The sequence below is a fragment of the Canis lupus genome, chromosome 37 (assembly GCF_003254725.2).
Source record: "Canis lupus dingo isolate Sandy chromosome 37, ASM325472v2, whole genome shotgun sequence".
NCBI lineage: Eukaryota > Metazoa > Chordata > Mammalia > Carnivora > Canidae > Canis > Canis lupus.
This window is the reverse complement of record NC_064279.1, coordinates 21,827,302-21,850,258: the sequence shown is the minus strand read 5'-3', so window position 1 is coordinate 21,850,258 and position 22,957 is coordinate 21,827,302. Positions and strand designations below refer to the sequence as shown.

The window sequence follows — 22,957 nt, the reverse complement described above, 5'->3', positions numbered from 1 at the left end:
GGCAAATTTAAATATATGACATGAATATGCAGCCTCATCGGTATCCTATCAGTTCCTACAATTTACTAGACCCCATCCTAATAGTTATTGACAGATTTGCAACAGATTTCTGCTAGTAGAGTAGTCTGCTGGCAGCAATGGATGAAAACACTATATAGTCAGAGGATGGACTTTTCCAAGGAGAGGGATGCTCAAGAAGTTATTCATTGGGACTTGCTCAGTTCCTTCTGAACTCTTCAGTTAACCAAGACACCCTCTTACAGAGGGAATAAGGATAGTAAGGATAGGGGGGCAGAGATGGAGTAAAGAGAGGCTACAAATATTCTAGGTCTCTTTCTTCATATGCAAAAGTGAAAACTATGGGATTAAGTATTAACCTCTTATAAGTATTAATTCTACCTTTCACTTGGCTTCAGATGAATCATGTTTGTTTACCTGCTCTTCCTCTCCTTTCTTTTTGGCTCATTTTGGGAGGAGCTGCATAGAATTTAAGGTTGGATATAGAAAATCATTAGGCTTAATCTAGGCAACTGCAATAAGAAGTAAAAAAGATACGAGCTCTTCAATGTTTCATATCAGTGTTATTTATCTGGATGTTATTTTTTCCTCTTTCATATATAAGAAATTTTTTTACTCTGCATTCTTTATATTGGAAAAATGTTATATTTACTTTAGAAAATTTAGAAAATAGGGTAAACACCTCACAGAGAAAGCCTATACTCATTTTGGTGGCTATAATGCCAGGTTTTTCATGTACATCTGTATTAGTCAGGGTCCTGGCAGATAGATAGAACACATATCCACATACAAATTTTAAAAAGACTTATTTGTGAAGAGACTATTTACAGAAGGAGAAAATAGAGGAGAAAAATTAAGGAAATAAACAAGTAAATTAGGAGCAATAGAAAAACATTGTCTACACAAGGCTTGAAGGAGCAAAGGGCAAAAATGACCTAAGTGGTACCTGACTAAGAATTGGAGCCCCAGAAGTAGGGCTGCCTGAAAGGAGCTATAGCTGCCAATGCAGTCATCACCATAATGTACCTAAGGTGGGACCAGAAGGAATAAATTTTCCAATCTCTCCTCCTACCCTCTCCTCTCCTATCAGTGCCTCTCACTGGTCAATTACAAGTCAACGGGCAAGTCAGCTTTCCCAGGGGAACAGAGGAGTACACAGAAGAACATAGAATGAATGAGTGGAGGGACACAGCCCATGGAGAATGACCTGCATCTATCTATCTATCATCTATCTATCTATCTATCTATCTATCTATCTATCTATCTATCTATCATCTATCATCTATATCATCTATCCGGATACTCATTGTGAAATCATGGCCTATACTCTGTTTTGTCACTATTTTAATCTTCAATAGCATCATGAAAATCTATCTTTGTACTTCATTATATACACATTTATGACATTTTAACATTCACATGGTATTCCACTGTATGAGTTATTTAAGCAAGATTTGAGCTTATACATTTATTTTCCAATTGTCTTAAGTTAGTATATTTCATGATTGCTGTTCAAAGATGCCCTTTTGAATTATTTTTGACTATTATTTTATAATTAGTATGAACAATGTTCTCTTTATCAGTCAACACTGAAATACTGAATCTCTAATAATTTCATCACATGAGAAATCTAATTGACTTTGAATTGTAGCAAAATATGTCTTTGTTAACACAACTTCTATTTTTATTACTGAAAATAGTGGAGCAATATTTTAATCTGCTTGACTGAAATATGATGAGGCTATTGAGTACTACTGTCAACACAATATCATCACACTATAATCAACTGGTTGTTCTAAACTCCAAAGCCTTTCTTATAAGTAGAAATGTTTAATTGGGTCTACAACTTCAGTAAGAAAGAAATGGAGAAAAGTTATAGGATATTTTGAGTCTATGCAGAATAGAAGTGACAAATCTAGAAATATAACCTAGTTCAAATGTCTCAAAACAAGCTGAGGTCAACTATGGCAGTCAAACGAAGTCCGTGTAAAACATTCTAAAAGAAAAGTTATTTTCATTCATGAAAAAACCATAGGACTAAGCACCAGAAGATAAGCTGGTGAAATGAGTGATATTAAAATTGATGATTATACAGATATAGGATATTATTCTACTAGGCATCTTATGTTGAGATGAGGTCTCTGAGCACAGTTTTCCATTGCTTCATTGTTCCAGAATGCATAGCAAAATACTGCAAAATTCTCACTGATAAAATTTTTCCCCTACAATGAAAGCACTTTTCCCATGTAAGCACACAGAGATGCAAATATCTTCAAGAAGATTCTTAAAAACAAACCAAACCAATTGAATCACAAAATACTGCTGTTAGTCTGATAGCAGTAAAAGTTAAAGCACCCCTAAATATTATGATTTTAAAATGTCTCTGTATATGATTTCATAGTGGTAATGAGGGGCAAATTATCTATTGAAATGAGAGTAGAGAATAGCAAATCCATGAACTATCTCTTCCTTAACAGAACATTCAGCAACACTCATATAAATGTCATGTCTGCTTTTTAAAGAAGTAAGTGTTGCAAAGGTAACAATAGTTTATCAAATTGCCCATTATTGTAAGTCATTAATTGCTGTCTGTTAGGAATGTCTGGAACATTTAGATTTCTGTAATATTTTCCATAATGAGTCTGTGACTTATATACCACCATGTCTTTAGACATAAGTTAAGGATCATAATTTTGCTGATAGTTATGAGAAAGGGAGTGGGGAGTGGAGGGAGAGAGACAAGCAGACTCCATGCTGAGTGCAGAGTCCAACCTGAAGCTCAGTCTCATGACCCTGAGATCATGACCTGAGCCAAAATCAAGGGTCAGATGCTTAAGTGACTGAGCCATGCAGGAACCTTTAAGTTGGCTCTTTTAAGTTTCATGTGTTAGTCTCTTTTGGCAAGACTTTCATTTATCTATACCCTGTCTAATATGCATGCATTAAAAATTTTTAGATAATTTGTTATTATAATCTTTTTAAAAAATAAAGAAGAGTTGAAACCTTAACCTCCAAGATCATCCATAGCTAACACTAACTCATACCTCATATTTCTCTTCATCTGACCTCACGCAGAAAGTATGGTTCTGATCTTAAGACTGTAAGCTGTCTTTCTGCCTGGAATCCTCTTCTGCCTGTTAATCACCTAATCTATTCCCTCAATTCCTTCAAGTCTAATCATCTCTGAATATCTTCTCTCAAGTAATATTCCACCTCACCACTCTCTACTCTCTTGTGTTAATTTTTTTATAGTACTTATCGCCACATGGCATATATGCTGGTGTTGACTCTATTAGGTGTTTATCATCTGTGTCCTTCTGAGCTTTCTCCCCTAAGTAGAATGTAAGTTCCATGAGCGCAGAAATATATATGTGTGTTTAAGTATTTATAATATTCACTGCTCCGTCCTCAGCATCTAGAATAGGGGAAAATAAATATTTCTTGAAAAAATTAAGATAATCAAAAGAGACAGGGTCCAGAAAGGTATCAGAAAGGCATTACAAGGGCAGCCCGAGTGCCTCAGCGGTTTAGTGCCGCCTTCAGCCTGGGCCTGATCCTGGAGACCAGGGATCGAGTCCCACGTCAGGCTCCCTGCATGGAGCCTGCTTCTCCCTCTGCCTGTGTCTCTCATCAATAAATAAATAAATAAATAAATAAATAAATAAATAAATAAATACATAATCTAGAAAGAAAGAAAGAAAGAAAGAAAGAAAGAAAGAAAGAAAGAAAGAAAGAAAGAAAGAAAGAAAGAACGAACGGACAGGCATTGCAATGGCTAATTTTGTGTGTCAATTTGGCTAGGCCATGGTACTCACAGTACCCAGATTTTCTCTGGTGTTTTTTAAATATAAGTCTAATGTTACTATGAAGGTACTTTTATATGTGGTTAATATTTAGATTAGTTGACTTTCAGAAAAGCAGATGACCCTCCATAATGTGGACAGACCTCATCCAATGAGTGGAAGATCTTAAGAAACAAAGATTAAAGTCCCTGAGAAAAAAAAGGAATCTGCCTCTATACTGCATTTGGACACAAACTGCACATACAAATGCACACATACACATGCTCCTTATTGACTCTGTTTCCCTGAATAATCCTGACTAATATGAGCATTTTCTATGTAAGCATATTGATGTCAAAAACATCACTATAATAATAGATTAAATTCATTATTCCAAAGACACAAATGTCACTTTGGAAAAAAAAAAAAAAAAAACCCAAAAGCTAAAAAAAAAAGGAAAACAAAAAAAAAAAAACTCCCACAAAAAGATATGAAAGGTATGGAGAAAAGGTTACCAGGGAAATACAATCTTTCCCCCACCCAAAATGGGGTATCAAGTTTTACTATGAGACAAATGGAACTTAAGGAAAAGTCACATGAAAATAATGTTATACATTGATAAAAGGAAGACATGATCAATAAGATATAGTGGTTATGAATATATGTATCTAAAAATATAGCCTCAAAATATATATAGCAAAAATTGAAAGAATTACGAAGATAAATTAATTAACATTCGTGGTTAAAGATTTTAATATATTCATCTCAGAAACTGAGAACTCAAGTAGTCAAAATACAAGAAATGTCATAAATGATTTAAATAACCAGTAAATAAGCTCAAACTAAGAGTTCCATAAAAATGTTTGAACTCACAAGGTGTACATATATATGCATTCTTTTTTATTACACAAGGAACATTGAACAAATTGTCCATACTAGAGGCCATAGAAGATCAACTTAATGCAAGCCATGTTCTCTAATATAATTTAAGACAATTTGAAATTTTGAAAAGGATAACTCTAAAAATCCTAGGAAACAGGAAGCTCACTAAATACTTCTGAAAAAGAAGAGCAAAGAGAGTGGCTTCGCATTCATATATTAATACTAGAACATGCAGTAATAAAAACAGAACTGTACCAGCTCAAAAACAATGTTCCCAAAAGATTAGTAAAAAGACTCTGCCTGTCTAGGTATATGAGGTTGATATATGATAGAGGTAATATCACAGATCAGTGAGGTTTAATTGTATAGTTGCTGGTATTAGGAGAACGGTCTTACTAGATAGGAAAACTAACTTGAGCTCTCACTTCGGCCATTGAATTACTGTTCCCAACTACATGCTTCTTTCCTGTAATGGGATTTAAAATTCCCAGCCAATAACATGAGACATGTTCTTAAAATCTGTAGTACTAGTGTATGGCCCCATCTAAGTGGCTTTCGGCTTAGTTTATAACTTGCAATGAATATATTATGGACAGTAGGATATTAAGCAGATGATATCTGTCATGTGTGAAACAAAATTTAAAACTGATTGCATTGTTTGGTTTTTATTTTCTGCTGTGCTGTTTGAGGATCACATGTCCCACATAGAGGCCCTGGGGTTCAAAACGAGAAAACACATAGAGTTCTGCTGAGCCCAGGAAAATGCATCAGGCCTGAGTTACCTGAAACTTTCTCTAAGTAAACACAAAGCAAATCCTCTGGAAGATCCTGGGGTTGTCTATTATTGCAGGAGACACTTGCTGATAACACCTCCTTGCACCTTGAATCAAAGACCTAACATGTAAATGTAAGGACATGAAGGGGAAGGTACAGGAGAATACTTTTATGACAAGCAATGGGGAAAATAATCTTAAGTAATCTCCCTTTAAAAGAAGAAAAAATACTAAGATAAAAAGAAAATAGTTTTGATTCCATGAAATTTAAAGATTTCAATTCAATAAAAGATACCACAGATGAAATCAGCAAACAGACAACTCTGGGAGAAATCTACAGATAAAACCTACAATGGATTAATATACAGATAATTATTACAAAAGCATAAGTCCCTAGAGAAAGTAAACTTCATTGAAAAAATAGGCAAAGGCAATTAATTCACAGATAAGGAAGCCTGAAAGACTAAAAAGTGTATAAAAAGATGCTCAACATCACTAATAATTAAGAAAATGCAAAGTATACAGTACCCTCTATATTGGCAGAAATAGAAAATCAAATACTTCCTGTGTTGGTCTGTTTGAGCCACCATAACAAAATACCATAGCGTGGGTGGTTTAACAACAGAAATTTATTTTCTCACAGTTCTGGAGGCTAGAAGCCCAAGATTAGAGTACCAGTATGGTCAGGTTCCAGGGAAGTCTTTCTTCCTGGCTTACAGGTGTTTTCTCCCTGGGGAGCTCCCATAGCCCTTTCTTGTCCATGTGCATGACTCTTATAAGACTGCCAATCCTATGACCTCATTTAACTTTAACATACCTCCTAAAAGTTCTGCCTCCAAATATAGTCACATTAGGGTTTAGGGCTTCAACATAAGAATTTAGAGGGGTACACAATTCAGTCTTTAGTACTACTAAATGTTGATAATGAGATTTCTTGAAGGACTGTAAACTAGTCCAGTGATCCTGAAGAGCAGTGTGAGTGCTTAATGCAATTAATGTACACTCTGTGGCATTGCAAGTCCTCTCCAGAGAAACTCTCCCAGAAGTCCACCACCAGGATATGGATGAGGATATTTAGTATAGCATATGTTGAAGTAGCAAGGGCTTATAGGGAGCTTAGGTGCCCATCCCTAGTACAATCGACAAATAAAATGATAAGATGAATAAAACAGAATACTATTCAGTAGATAGAACTAATAAACCTGATAGACATATATTAATATGACTAAAACTTAAGAACATAATATAGAACAAAAAAAGCAAGAAATTGAGTGGAATATATATATATATATATTTTTACAAATAACACTCTGATGGCACATGTAGCATATTGTATGTGGAAGAGTTTGACTTAGAGTTTCAACACTCCCAGTTATGACCTGCAGATTCATGTCTATGGCTTCAATTGACTTTGTTAATAGAATCTTACCTCTCTATCACAAATCCCAGAATTTTAGAAAAGTACCTGGCAGATGGTAGGCTTACACTAAATATTTGTCAACTGCACTAAGATAATTTCTACCATTAGACCAACAAAAATAAAATAAAAGACAGAGAATGATGACATACTTGGATAATAGGAGGCATGGCTTGAAATGCATATTATTATATATTATGCATATTATTCCAAGGTGTTTATCAAACTCATGATTTCAAAACATTAACAGAGTGCTGATTTTCTTAATAACAATACTATACTATGTCTTCTTTTCATTTTTTTTTTCTTTTGGTGAAAGAGTAGATAGGAAAGGATGTTGCATGAAGATCAATTTATAACAATTTTTATTTATGCTCTTCTTATATTACAAGTGAGAAAAGATACTTCTAAGCTCAATCAGATTTGAGTAAATCACGTTTGAATATTGTTCAAAATTCAATTTTAGATAAATATAACTGTGAGTTATCACAAGTACCAACTGTGCAGTTCCATCTCCAAGAGTAGCACGCTATTTGTTCTGGGTTGATTTGCACATCTGTTGAGCTGCAACTTCTCTTAAAGGATTATCCTATTAAAAAGTATCAGCTTGGCAAATTAAAGATGATTATCTATTCAATTTTGTATACACAGTCTATTAAAAAGAAAACAAATTTTTGGGCTACTTGATTTTGGACCATGAAGTATGTGTAGGTTGCAAATTTTAACTGTTTAATTTTAAATCTAATAACTATTATATGCCATTAGAGTAAAATAACACATTCCTCTTTATACTATAATTGTGTGCCCCTTAGAAAAATTCAAAGGTCTGATTATGCTTTATTTCTTCACACAAATACATTTTTCTTGATTAATATATGTGTAAATATGTCATTAGTCATATTTCAAAATGATGTACGCTAGCATGTACATGTAATTTTTATTACATCTGAAAACATATAGGCATAGCTAATTATAGGCATTGGGATATATTACTGCCTAGATATTAAGATATAGCGATTCGTGGAACTAATTTCTCATACTTCTACACAGATACAAATCTTTTTGATTTCTTAAATGTGTTGAAGAATAATTAGGCATTAGCACATTAATTTTAATATGTATATAACTACAGTAAATGCATTTGAAAAATGCTTCTTAAATTAATACTACAAAACAAATCTTCATTAAATATGATGACACTGATTTAGAATTTGTCATTATTTGCACATATGCCAGATTTAAATTGTTTGTATATAATTGTATATAATTATGTATATAAGCTTTGTAGTAACAACTTCCAAGGAGACATTTTATTTACATAGGAAAACATTTCCAAGTGCCTTTTTGACATGCCTGTAATGTTATATTTATACTTCTATGTAGTACAACTATACCAGAGAGATAAGCAATAATTATAACTATACTTGTTGTAAAAATACTGCACAGAATTAAGAAATTAACAACTAACTGCAACTTCTTTGAATCATCTAGGCAATTGCAATTGCTGATTGCATCCGTATAGTGCTGTAATTGGTAAGATTAATAAATTATGTTCACCTCTGATTTAATCAGAACGGGCCAGATTCTTATTATCTCACATAGTCCTATAAGAAGAATTTGATCAAGTCATTAATTCATTAAAAAGTTGAGATTTATGCATTTTTTTGCCAAAATTCCTATCGCCACAGAAAATGACTGTATTGCTGGGTGTGCAAGAATAAAAGTTTTGTATTGCTGAGCAATACAGCTGTCATTTAAACCTGAGGCTCAATTTTTAAATAATCTTGACTTTTATAACAAATTGTATTTCTCTTTTGGATCAAGGGAGAGTGGAATATTTCACTTATATTTGGATATTTTATTTTCAAGTTTTAAGGAATATAAAACGCATTTAAGTTCTATTTTAGAATTTTTTTTTATCTCAGGACACCATGTGCTAATGAATACAGGGAAATACAATGTGAAATAGGCTATAAACCTAGTTGATTAAGTCATCTATCCAAACCTCTCTTTTTAGAGATGATAAGGTTCAAGTCAACAGAGATCAAGTTGTCCTGCTCAATTTCATGTTACAAATCATAGGTGAATACAATTTTTTAGAGCCTCATCTTATGCCTCACTCAAATGCTTTTTTCTGACTCTTAAAGTGGCAGTAGTTTCTAGATGTTTCCAAAAATCAATCCAAATCCAGATATTGGTGAATACTGGTGATATGAAAACATTGTTTTTAAAACTGTAGATACAATTCCATAAGGGAGGCTTCATAGTTTGTGCAATGATGTCATTAGATAAAGTAGACAACCTTTCAAACATAATCTGAAAGAACAAGACTGTAATGTGTATGAATTCTACTATATTTTGAAAAAGCCACTAACTTTTATTTATATCAATCTGTCATAATTTATGTAGTTCAAATGCATTTTAGTTCTCAGAATTTTTAGTCCATTTTGGAGATGATAATCTAAATACTTAGCAACTACTATGGCATTGTCACCAATCCAATCAGAACGGATGGTAGGCCAATCAGAACAAGTTGATGGCCATCATACTTTGTACAACTATGAATGTCATCCATGAGTTAATATATCTCTGGTCAGTTTGCCTTTAATTAAAGTGTTCAAGGTGTTGAAAACTTATTAGGATGTTATTTTCCATACATACTGTAGGCTAAATAAAATTACCTCTAATATGGGAAATGGCATTTTTTAAAAAAAGAAAAAAATAGTTTTCTTTCTACAGATGAAGTACAACCAGTCTCTATGAATCTCTAAATTTTTTTATTTACAATTTCCTCGAGCTTAAGATGGAATGAAATGCAATTCAGGCTTTCTCAGGACTATATAGACATGTAGGTTTATTAATATGTATGTGTAAATAAAGCTCTCAAAACTCTTTAAAATGGGAGAAATGGCACCAAACTCATAGTGTTGTGATGATTAAAAAAGAAAAAGCACCTTGCCCAGTTCCTAGAGCATAATATACTTCATTCCAGACATTAATCATACACTTGGGTCTCCAAGGGAGACACATAATCTGATTTCCTTCAGTTCTCCCAGTTCCTTTCTCCAGGATCAGAGAGGCCCATATTCTACTTATGCACAAAATGGATTTGTATACACAATAGACCCACACAAATAGGGAAGAAAATAATGGGATTATAAATAATTGAGTGGGGTCATCTGGTCACCCCTTCTCTCATAATTTATCCTCTCTCTTTGTGGCTTACTTTCCTGGGAAATTGATGTCATAGAATGGACTTGCTCTCAGGAGGAGCAACTTAGGTTAATTCTGTCGTGTGCCTTAGAGATAAAATAAGTTAGCTTCCTTTCTTCCATTCTTATTTCCCTTTCTAATCAGGGCAGGATTGAAATAAATGGCAGAAAGAGAGGCCCTGCGGGTGCTCACATAATCCAGCCCTGCCTGATTCTCTGAAAAGAGTTTTATATTGAGGGGTAGAGTTGGAGTTCTAGTCCCAATTTAGTAAGATACAGGCACTTGAAATGCCCCCGTGTGCAGAAAACATATGAGAAACCTGGCTGATTATTAGTTTATTACTACTAGGTTATTATTCTTGGGAGATTCCTTTTGTTGTTGTTGTTTTGTTGTTTCTCTTTCAGATACCACAAATTGACAACTAGTGACGGGCTTCTGTGCCTTAGCCAGCTTTGAGTCAAACACTGCCAACTGGTCATTACTGGAATTATTTCAATATTCATAGCAAGTGAATCATGTATGAAACTGAATACTATTAGCAAAACAAGAGGCAGAATAATATAAAGTTCAACTTTTAGTTTCTGGAATTAGACGTGCTGGATTTGAATTCTGACTCTATGTTTGATCAGCTAGGTATCGCTGGGCTTGTTAGCCTCTCTATTTCCCAGTTTCCTCATCTGTAAAAAAGGGACAATTGTAACAATTTCATTGAGTTTTGAAAAGATTAAATAGGTCTTTAAGGAGCCAACTCAGATGGTTCAAACACATCGGCAAAGGGACTAGATCCAGAGGTATGGGTTGATTTTGCCTCCCTACTGAGATCATATCCTTCTAAGGACTCTAGGACAGAAGTTCTTTCTGTAAAGGACCATATATTAAATGTTTTAGATTTCCTAGGGCATGTATTCTCTGTTGCAAGTACTCAACTCTGCTCTTGTAGTACGAAAGAAGCCTTAGACAATATGTAAATAAATGGGTGTGGCTATGTTCCATTAAAACTATATCTAAATACAGGTCAAGCTGGTCCATGGGGATAGGTTGCCAACCTCTGCTCTACTTGCTGTTCTTCCGAATTGCCAGGTTTTTCCAGTTTGGTTGGTGGATGTACAAACTATTCCTAGCTTGTGTGATCTCTGGATTTTTCCTGTTAGCGTTCAGATAGATTTTCCCACCATCTTAGTCTGTCAGATATTGATCCTTATTTAGCTAAAGACTGGAGAGATTCTTCTACAAATCTCCAGAACTCTCTCTCTGTTCTGTAGGCTCAAACTGGTTTGGCCTCCCTGGACTGCTCACTCTATCTCCTCAATTCTGAAAGACTGCCAGGTTTCACTTTGGTCTCCATTGGTCCTTGAGAATTCTGGGGCAGGCAGAGGGCTCATCTTATTTATTTTCCCTCGCTCAGGTACTATTCTCTCTCATTGCTCAGTATTCCATGTCTGAAAACCATTATTTCATGTATTTGTTTATTTTCTTAGTTGTTTCACGTGATAGGGTAAATCTGATCTTGGTTGGAAATGAAAGTTCCAATAGGTTTTGAATTTTCACCTACAAGGCAACTAAGGCTCAGAAATATTTAGAAATTTCACCAAGACCATTTGGCTCGTAAGGAGTGGAGACAAAATTGAAAACCAGGGCTTCTAGCTTCCAAGTGAGTGCTTTCTCCATTAAGCTACACTGCTTCCATCAGAGGAAATTAACCACAATCTGTTTTTTAAATACAAAACAATGAACTGTAGCTTTTACTAAAAGAAACCAATAAATAGATTGTGAAGCAAAGATTGTGAGGTTATTTTATGTTTGAAAAATTTCAGAGGGATCTGATGCTTTTTATATTTTCCAGTAGGGTCATTTTATCCTTATTTTAGCATGTATATTATAGCTCTGCTTATGAAGAATATTTAGGATCGTCTCCAAATAGTGAGAAACCTTGCCCATTTTGATGATCTGATACTGATAAGCTTCCTACTGGAAAGTCCCCAGCTGGCTTAAACTTCAACTCCTGCATTTTCTAGGGATGTGACTTTTTTGCAAATGTACAGGAATTGTCTTTTACAAAGGAGGGGAAAATATTGCTAAACTATATAAAAACATGATGAAACGAGAGATGTGGACAAGTTTATGTATAAACTCTTACAGTTCATTTTTATTACTTTTACTATGCAATCCCGTTTAACATTTTCTGAAATAGTAATACATTTTTGAATGGTAAAACATATGGCATTTGAGTATGCCAAGTGAGAGATATTATTTAGATAGTGAATATTCACAAAAATATGTAGCATTATATTACCAGAATGCTTTCAGTTTAATGAGAAAGGAACACTTACTCCTTTACAATACTAATATATGTATGTATCTATAAACACAGATAATCTGTATATGTCACAAGCAATGTATTTGCAAAGAAAACATGTAAGTAATACTATGCCACGTAAAACTCCTCTTTTAAATATCTAGAGGTTGATTTCTTATAGCAACAGAAAAACTAAATTCTAAGTGATGACACATACAGCTTTAAATCTCAATTTTAATTATACATATATACAATATTTTATATTACTTCACTTCTTAACCATTTAAATAGTTTTTAATATTACACTAAAAGGACCTTTGGATCTTTGTTTCTTTTAACATTTATTATTCATTGGTGTTTACACTTTTACTAGAAATTGCCTACAGTAGTACACAGCCTTGGGTATCTTATTTACACAACAATATGTTCACACATTTTTCTCACTCCTAAAATGAATAAGAAGGCTTCTAAGACTCCTTCCACTAAGATTAAACATGGTAGGTGACTGTACTAGGATTTCCTCATTATAGGATATGCAGTATCCCTTTGAAACACATTGGAACACTGTAAGACAATTACTTCCTCCATTATTTCTTTTTTTTCTAATAATACAGTTTTGTTTTTCTTATTTTTATTTTTATTTTTTTTATTTATTTATGATAGTCACACAGAGAGAGAGAGAGAGGGGCAGAGACACAGGCAGAGGGAGAAGCAGGCTCCATGCACCGGGAGCCCGACATGGGATTCGATCCCATGTCTCCAGGATCGCGCCCTGGGCCAAAGGCAGGCGCCAAACCGCTGCGCTACCCAGGGATCCCTTCCTCCATTATTTCTAAGAGGACACTATGTTCAAGGAAATTAAATAATTTGTGTAACATTAAAAGATGGTAAAGAACTAAGGGTCTGAATTATAGTCTATATTATTTTCCTAAATGACTAATTTTCAAATATTTTTTAAAAGATTTTTATTTATTTATTCCTGAGAGACACAGGAAGAAGCAGAGACATAGGGAGAGGGAGAAGCAGGCTCCCTGCAGGGAGCCCAATGTGGGACTCAATCCCTGGACCAGGATCATGTCTTGAGCCAAAGGCAGACACTCAACTGCTGAGTCACTCAGGCATCCCAATTTTCAAATATATTTATCAAAGATATGTTTTTAAAATGATACACTATAAGGAATCTCAATCTTAAAACATACAAAGTACTATTTAATGGTAAATGTTTATCTTTATAAATTCAAAATGAAAATATTTACTTAAGAGATAATAAATATTGAGGCAATTTTCATATATATAAGAATTTGAAATCAAATGTTATGGACAACATTCAGACTTTCAATGACCTCTGCTCCAATTTATTTCTATACTGTGTTGAAATTGAAATGTTAAGAAATTCCTTATTTATAAAGATAAGTTACTTTATATGGAAATAGTTTTTTATTTTTTAAAAGATTTTATTTATTTATTCGTGAGAGACAGAGAGAGAGAGAGAGAGAGGCAGAGACACAACACAGGCAGAGGGAGAAGTAGGCTCCCTGTGCAGGCTCCATGCAGGGAGCCTGAGGTGGGACTCGATCCGGGGTCCCCAGGATCAGGCCCTGGGCTGAAGACGGCGCTAAACTGCTGAGCCACCAGGGCTGCCTGGAAATAGTTCTTTTTAAACACCATGCCTCATAATCTCAAGATGCCCCTCAATTAAACTGATCCAGACACAAGAAAAATTATTAGAAATTTTTGTTTCTACCATGATTGTTTAGAATATCTAACAACTACTCACATTCTTTATATTAAATATCACAGAATGCTATCAGTACTTCCACATTTATTATATGATATGATGATTTTACATGTATGTTTTCAGTATCTTTTCCTTAGGCCCAAGAACATAGCTGAGATAACAGACCAGAGCCCGTCTCACACTAGTTGAGTCCTAACTGTATATAATTGCATAATTTAATTCTGTTACAGAATTTCAACGTAAAAACATGATTTGGCCCAACTTAACTAATGTGAACCTCAATAAATGCTAATTGTTGGCAATAGTGTCAATATACTCGTATTTTTGTGGAAAATGGTTGTATCATATATGCTTTTATTTGCTAACTGCTAGGAATAGATAAAAGTATATCAAATTAATGTGTATTTTGAGCTTATTGGGTTAGATTTTATTTGATCCTCATAGTCCAAATATTTTCACGATATGTTTGTTATACTTTTGTTTAATCTTTTCTTGAATAAATGTATATTAGATAGTATGTGTCCCTATCCTTATTTTATTTTGTTTTACTCTTGATTTCACTCTACACTCTTTATATCAACATAATTTCTGGTATTTTACATTGTGATTTTCATCTCTCTGTTCAGGACCTCAGACTGAGAGCTTTGCTATCCCTAGTTCCTTCAACTTTTGATATATTTCAATCTTTTTAAATGAAGAGTCAGTGAAGACTTTTCTATAGAAGCACACATTTCCTATTATTCAATGAGAAAAAGCCTTATGACATTGATTTCTCAAACACAGAGAATTAAAATTAATTATAGTATGTTCCTTGAAGAAACGGTCAAAGGGATGGGAAGGTCAGGTTGAAATTATATCCCCTCAAACTGATAAAATGTTTTCATGAACAGGGTCCCTAGTTTATACTTTTTGTCTTTTATGTTTCTCATTATTCTGCCCTTGATTCTTACATTTTTCTTATATTAATTTTCTTATATTAATGTATCAAGAGTATGCCCAGTCACAGAGAGGAAAAGTAGGTCTGTTGTACCAAGGACTTTACGATGATATCGACTTGTATGAAAGTAATTTTAAATTAGGTTTGCCTGACTATGCATACAAAAGAAATTTGGGCCAATGACAAGGACAGTAGAAAACAAGAGGCAACTGTATTTAATGACAGTAAAATACATATCTCTTATTAGTTGTACAGCATTTCAAAATACTCTTTAACTTCTATTAATTAGCAAGCACAGCCAAAAACTGAAATTTTGGAATTCAAAGTTCAAGGACATGAATACTTGAATTCTAGCTCAAGGTAATAAGAGATTTAAAAATGTAAAAATGTTTATTAAAATTAAGTGAGTCTTTTTTTAAATTTATTTATTTTAGAGAGAGGGAGAGCTCCTGCAAATGGGAGGAGGGGCAGAAGGAGAGGGAGAGAATCATAAGCAGACTCCCTGCTGAGCACCAAACCCACGAGGTACTCCATCTTGTGACCCTGAGATCATGACCTGAACTGAAACCAAGAGTAGGACACTCAACCAACTGAGCCATCCAAGCACCTCATAAGTGGTGGTGGTGTTTTTTTTTTTTTTTTTTTTAATTTAATTAACTTTAATTGGTGAACCCACGGGGGAAAAAAGTGTCTTAAGGTAGAAATTGATTGTCATTGAAAATAATAGTGTAATATATATATATACTGGTAACAGATATACATATCTGTGTATGGATATATAGATAGATATTTCACATTAAAGTATATTACCAGTAAAGTGTTTTTTATCAGTAAATTTTTATTAAACATGTGTATTAAAACTAAATTAAAGTTCCTTTAGAACTATGATGTCAGTGCAGATTCAGTATATTGGAAATATAAATTGAAATTTTAATAGGCCTTCATATTATAAAATGAAATTCTCATAGTTGGGATGTTTCATTCTATACAATGTTTTCCTTTTTTAATTCTGGCAGACCATCAATGACTTAATGTTAAGAAATTACTAAAAACATTTTTAAAGAAGCCATTGTAATTAGGCTTATATATCAATCTGTAATGGGAACACATTAAAAAGACAAACTTACTGAATTCTAAATTTTAGATATGTGATAGCATGAAAACAGTCCTATGAAACACACAATGATAAATCTCCAGAATAACTCCTAGTATATACATACTTTGTGGACTGTAGAATTAGTATGTACAATTTTAAATAAAACATTATTTCCCTTCTATGTATTCTATTTCTATTTATTCACCTAAAATTACCATCTCTATAACTTTGATCTACTACAAATAAATACTGATTTAAAAAACTCACAAAAGTTAACAAATTTTAAAACATGTATCATTCTAGCAAAAGAAAGTTATATTGTCTAATAATAGATACACATTATTTAACATAAGCTCTCATTTAAAAAATATGGATGTGACTAATTTTAATCTTTTAGATAGATAACTGGAAACACTGTATGTTGCTACATTATTCATCAATAGCAAATATAAAATATTTCATCTGTTTGACAATGTTTATTACTGCAGAAAAAATGCTAAGCATAATCAAATATTACAATTATTATAATTTATGATAATTATTGTACATGAATGCAATAAGATGAATGTACATCTCAAATTATAAAATTAAAAGAATATACAATAATTTGTTAATTATAAAACTAAGATATTCCATTAAAAATGTATTTTAAGTCTTGCCAAACTTTTGTTCTTCCCTTTTTGTAGCCATTTTGCCTTCATAATACCCAATTTACTTACCTTGGATGGTGATTCTAAAGGATATAGACTCCAAAGTTTTGCAAGATACTGCTAGGAATTTGTGTTATCTATATCAGCACACACTTACTCCCTCTGTTATTTCTTCCTTTACATATATGATAAATACAATGCTTTCATAATGTGACATATTAAGAAATGTAAAATATAATATATTCTAATATAACATTAGAATAAAAATTTACATAGGTGGAAACAATAAATTTAAAGTGGAAACAATAAAGAGTTTCAGAATAAATGTTAAAGTTGTTAGCTTGGTCACAAATGGTAAACAAAAAATATCCTACCTGATGAATCGAAGTTCACCTCATTGCCAGGACTTGGACCTATATCAATGGACACAATTGGTAAGAGCTTCCGAAAGTCCCATAGTTTTGTTACTCCACAAGCATCACAGGATGCTATCATGTGACCCTTTAAAGTATTAAAAAGAGAAATTATATACATATATACATATATTACATATATATAAATATATATAGTAACTTAGTCAACAAGGATGAGTTGTGTTACAATTTGATTAAGTCCATAAGAATGCACTCTTCTTTTTTTTTTTTTTTTAGAATGCACTCTTCTAAATGAAAAAGAGTTCATTATATTTTTGTCTTGGACATAAAATTGTTATAAAGTGATAATTTAAAAAAAATAAATAAAGTGATAATTTACATATATATAAATTCCTATAGTAAATTTTGGAAGATGACTTTTTTAGGAAATCATTTTGATTATTCTAATTATATAAAAATATGTAATAAAATAAAGATATACATATCCATGTAATTCTTCTAATATATATGTATATATATCATGTTCATAATATATGTGATCTACACGTAAAATTACCTTTACACATGAAACCATTGCACTAAAAGTGCACCTCACTCTATATGCTTGTAGTTTGTTAGCACTGATTAGTTATAGTTCAGATGTAATAAAAATAAAGCAGAAGTAGGAGAACAAATAGAAACAAGGAAAGAAAAGTTTTTACAATGGTAGGACAAGAATTGGGTCCAGGTGAAACTGATGGCAAGAAAGCTGTACATATTGTGATCTGTGAGACAGCATTATTAGAAACATTTGGGGATATTTTGATAATATGCGATGAGATAAGGAAGAAGATAACTGGAGAAAGGGCATGGAAAATAAAAGGGATTGTGGATGGATTCAAGTGTAATGGGAACAAGTGTGGCTATTTTCCCAGCATTGAAGTACCAGCTCGGGTACATGAGTTTGAAGCTCAAGGCCTGTCTACAGCCTTCTTGCTGGTTTCTCAGGAAATGCTTATCGAGCATCCACTTCATGTCAGAGAGTGGAATAAATGATGATGAGTAAGTGATGAGTAAGAAGGGTCTCTGATGTCTAGCTGCTCACAATCTTTACTGTCTTATCATAATATCTTTTAATTTTGGTGTCCACTTATCAACTGAAAATGAATATTGGCCATATCAGGCTCATACATAATATTTATGATGTGATTATATTTTATACCATTTCCAATTCGATAGTTTCCCTTTCAGCTCCAACTTAATTATTTTTAATGTCAAGTCAAAAATCGTCCTCTCGCTTTTTTCTGAAATATTCTAAAATGTTAAAGATAATAATTTGATTATTGTACAATTATCTTTATCATTTTGAACCAGTTCATATGATTTTTTTCTCATTTACTTCTTAATTTCTATTCTTTCTGGAAAAAATGTGCATTTTGTATTACAGTCCAAGGGGACTCTGTTTTTCCCTAAACAAGCCAGTAATGCAACAAATGCTATCAGTTTTAAAATTCTATAACTGTTGTCCCTGGCAAAGCAATACAACCTTGTCCCCAGTCTAATAAATGGGATGTTTAATCTTTTTTATGACTTAAAAGGAACATGGAGAACTTGGAATGTTTTCAAATATGTAAACATGTATTGTAAGAATTGTGAAGAATCAGTGAATTTAGTTTTCAGAAAAGACCAATTCTCAGTATTAGCAGGGAATATTAATGCTAGAAATTAGAAAAAAATCCTTTCCAGATACAAGGGTTTTCAAATATCCTTCAGAGGTGACAGAATGAAATCTTTTTTTTTCAACTTTGAGAACAGAATAGATAAGTTATAATGGTAACTTAATTTAGAGGCACTTCTCACTTACTAAAGGCAGGTTACAGAAATCTTAAAGTGTAGTTTATATCACTAAATATTAAATAGTGAGGAAATACACTAAGAAATAGTCCCATTTTTGAAGATGAAAATGAATGTTTAAATAGTTTTTAATATTTTTACATTTAGCCTCCACTGCTGCCAAAAAAGATGAATATATAACAGTTTGATAATATTAAAATAATGAGTCAATGCTTATTAAATGCTTTTAATGAATCAAGTACTATACTAAATGATTTATTAATATATAGTACATACTTTATGAACAATTTTGAGTAACATCATTTAGGCAAATTTCTACATTCCCCAAGATACTTAGAAGTCAGGACAAAATATACGTAACAACAAAACAAATAGAATGACTTAATAAGTGGTAGAAATAAGTTCAGTTTGATAACTGAGAGATTCTTGATACTGAAAGAATAGCTTTGCTATGTTCCATCAGCCAGTGAGGCAGGTGCAGTGCCTATCACAATGCCAGGAGCATTGTAGAACTCAAAAAAAAAAAAAAAAAAAAAAAACTTGTTAAGTCAATAGATAATGAATGCCTCACTGGGGCTTACCTAGAAGTTTCATTTTAATACAAGTTCGTCCATGGCATTCTTAAGATAAACATTAGTTCTAAATCTCATGCTTCTGAATCACTTAGATTAAAGGAAGAGAAAAGCTGCAGAGAATTAGAGCCAAAAAACTTGGAATTATCTTGACAACCTTATATCCCTCTTCTTCCCATCTCAGAAAAACTGGAGGCCCATCTGCCAATCTCCTTCCATGACATAGAACGTACTAAAACACTGTCAATCCAAACTGCAGAGTGTGAGCTCTGAATGATCTCAAGATGGAGAAATGTGGAAAAAGGATTACCTAACAACCTAAAGGAAAAAGCAGACATTTTATCTACAACTTCGGTAAAAAAAGCAAAGGCCTGGTATAGTTAGGCATTTAAACAGAGAAAGATCATTTTTCATGAAGAAGATATTTTTTTATCGAGACATGGAACTGTATGACAATCTTAAAGAAAGTAGACTCAAGAATTTTAGGAACCTCCTTAAAATAGAATTCTGATTGTCATTCGTACCAGTACAACTCGTATTCAGGAAGAGAAGATACTAAAGGCAGTTGCATAGAATTCTCAAAAAAGTTCAGATTTAGATATATGTGGCTGTTTCTGTGATACTGAATTCCTAGGAACTGGCAGTCTTCCTGCAACATGTTTGGCATGTGATCTTGAATAGACCACTGAATGAATGAATATATTAAAGGATCCCCCCATATAGAAATGTGAAATGAGCTAAAACTCAGAAGAAAAATGTTTTTGCAATTGCAGATTCAAACAGTGACATAAAGCAAGTAGAATTTAGCAAAGCGGATGAAGCATGTGGTCGAGGTGAGAGGGAAGAGTCACAACCCCTGACTGCCCCAGTGAAAGCCTTTCTACCTCCACTTTGAAGATCTTATAGTGAGAGAAGCCAGATAGACATAAAGTTAATTATAAGTTAGAGCACAGCAACACAAAATCAAGCTAGCTTCATCTAGGCTGCTGGAAACATATCGGAGAACATTTAGCATAGGTTCACAAGTGTTCATACTTTTGAAACTTTTCATACATCTCAAATTCATTATGAAATTAGAAAAGAATAGGATAAAAACTAAAGTAGCACTATTTATAAATAAATAAAATGTAAACAAGTGAGATCTGTAATAATCTAATATAGAAGACATAAACCCTTGTGCTACTGTGGATCCAGAAAACTGCCAGAGGCATTGTTTAAGCAAACTTGACACCACCAGCTGCAAGACAAGCAGACTGAACTGCTTTCCCTCTGCAGAGATGTTCCCAGCATATTTAAATATTATAAAACAAAGAGAGAAAAGGAGAAAACTGGGATCCTAATGAGTTTAAAATATATAATTAATTATAAATAATGTATAATTAAAAACTACTTTCAAAAACCAATAGTATTCCTTAATATTAAGATATTTTATGGCTTCATATAATTTTTGAAAACAAATTTTAGAAGTTCGGACATATACATCAGTTTGGGGTTAAGAGGCTATTTTTCAGGTAGGGTAAGAAATGTCATATAGTACTAAGATATTCTATGTGGAAGTCTGATCTTTATATCGCATGTCAAGAAGAAATATAGAGGATCTTAATTTATTATGGAAAACACAGGTCTAATTTGATTGTACTCTAAACCTTCACCCTGATGAATTAGCTAAGTAGTTTCTTGGTTCAACTCACTATGTCATATATATATATATATATATATATATATATATATATATATATATATATACACACACACACACACACACACACACATATACACTTTTATACCTTTATCTTTCTTTTTCTTTGAAAGTCAATTTACAGAACAACAACATGTAAAAAAGCAAAATATGTTTAGGTCCATAACATTACTTCTTTTCTGCAAAGGTTCTTCAACGTGGAATAATATGATAAAATAATGTTTTTGTCTCAAAGAATTACATGGTATAATAAAAGTCAAATGAATGATTATATATCAACTATGCACATATGAGAATGTTGTAAATTCTGTAAATGAGGGTACTTTGCCATAGGAGTACATTCCCATGACCTTGAATAGCACATAGTAAATGTTCAATAAATAATTGAAATATGTAAGAATATTTACTCTGGATGCATTATTATCAAGCCATAAAAATAATAACTATAGAAACAATGTAAAACATGGAAAAGTTTATGATATATTGTGGTTACACTGATTGAAAATATATAATACTTACGTCTAATGATTAAATGAAGATATACATTTATAAAAACTGCCCTGTATTTTTTTTTAAGACTTTATTTTTTTTAAGGACAAGTTCAGGCTCATACTGAAATTGAGGAAAGGACACATAGGTTTTTTCATTTACGTCCTCCTCACTCGCACACACAAGACTCTCCAATTTACAATTTCTACTACCAGAAGAGTACATTTGTTACAGTTGATGAACCTACACTGACACATCATAATCACCCAGGATGCCATATAGTGGGAACTATGCAGTATGTGTGGTCTTTTCAAGTTGGCTTCTTTCACTTGGTAACATGTATTAAATTTCTTCCATGTCTTCTTAGGATTTGATAGCTTATTTTTTTATAGCTAAATAATATTTCATTGTCTGGATGTACCAGAGTTTATCCATTCACCTACTGAAGGGCATTTTGGCTGCTTTGAGGTTTGATAATTATGAATAAAGCTGCTATATACATTGTGTTAAGGTTTCTGTGTAGAAATAAGTTTCATCTCCTCTGGGTAAATACCAAGGAAGATGATTGCTAGATGGTATGGTAATATGTTTAATTTGTAATAAACTATCAAAATATTTTCCAAAGTGGCTGTGCCATTTGGCATTCCTACTAGCATAGAATGAGAGTTCATGTTGCTCCGTGTCCTCACCAGCATTTCGTTTTGTCAGTGTTCCAGATTTTGGCCACTCTAATTGATACATAGTGATCTCTCATTTTAATTTGCTTTTCCCTCATTTCCCTTGTGAAATATGATTGGAGTATCCCAACATGTACACATTTGCCATCTGTATATCTTCTTTTGTGAGAGATCTGTTGAGGTCTCTAGCCCATTTTTTAATTGGGTTGCTTATTTTCTTATTGCTGAGTTTTAAGAATTTCTTTTTATGTTTTGGATAATAGTCCTTTATTAGATGTTTTTTGCAAATATTTTCTGCCAGTATGTGGTTTGTCTTCTCATTTTCTTGACATTGTCTTTCACAGATCAAAAGTTTTTAATTTTAATGAAATCTAGCTTATCAATTAATTCTTTCATGGATCATGCTTTTAGAGTTGTATCTATAAAGGCATTGCCATACCCTAGGTCATCTCGGTTTTGTCCTATGTTATCATTATAGGGGCTTTATAGCTTCTCATTTAAATCTGTGATC

At 32.8% G+C, this 22,957-nt stretch overlaps 1 protein-coding gene and 1 long non-coding RNA gene across 12 annotated transcripts in view; one reads left to right on the top strand and one right to left on the bottom strand.

Annotated features, from left to right (window-relative positions):
• The window catches only part of SPAG16 (sperm associated antigen 16), a 916,366-nt gene that overhangs the window by 216,651 nt on the left and 676,758 nt on the right, over nt 1-22,957 (bottom strand). For 9 of the 10 annotated variants that reach the window (XM_049106785.1, XM_049106782.1, XM_035710943.2 and 6 more), the window contains one exon: nt 17,177-17,303. In XM_049106785.1, coding sequence (XP_048962742.1) covers nt 17,177-17,303 — 127 coding nt within the window. Of the gene's footprint in view, nt 1-10,727; nt 10,763-17,176; nt 17,304-22,957 lie in introns of those variants that run through there. The other variant, XM_049106789.1, reaches the window with a different exon arrangement.
• Nucleotides 1-22,957, top strand: part of LOC112656655 (uncharacterized) — a 189,055-nt gene that overhangs the window by 59,346 nt on the left and 106,752 nt on the right. The gene's annotated exons all lie outside the window — the stretch shown is intronic.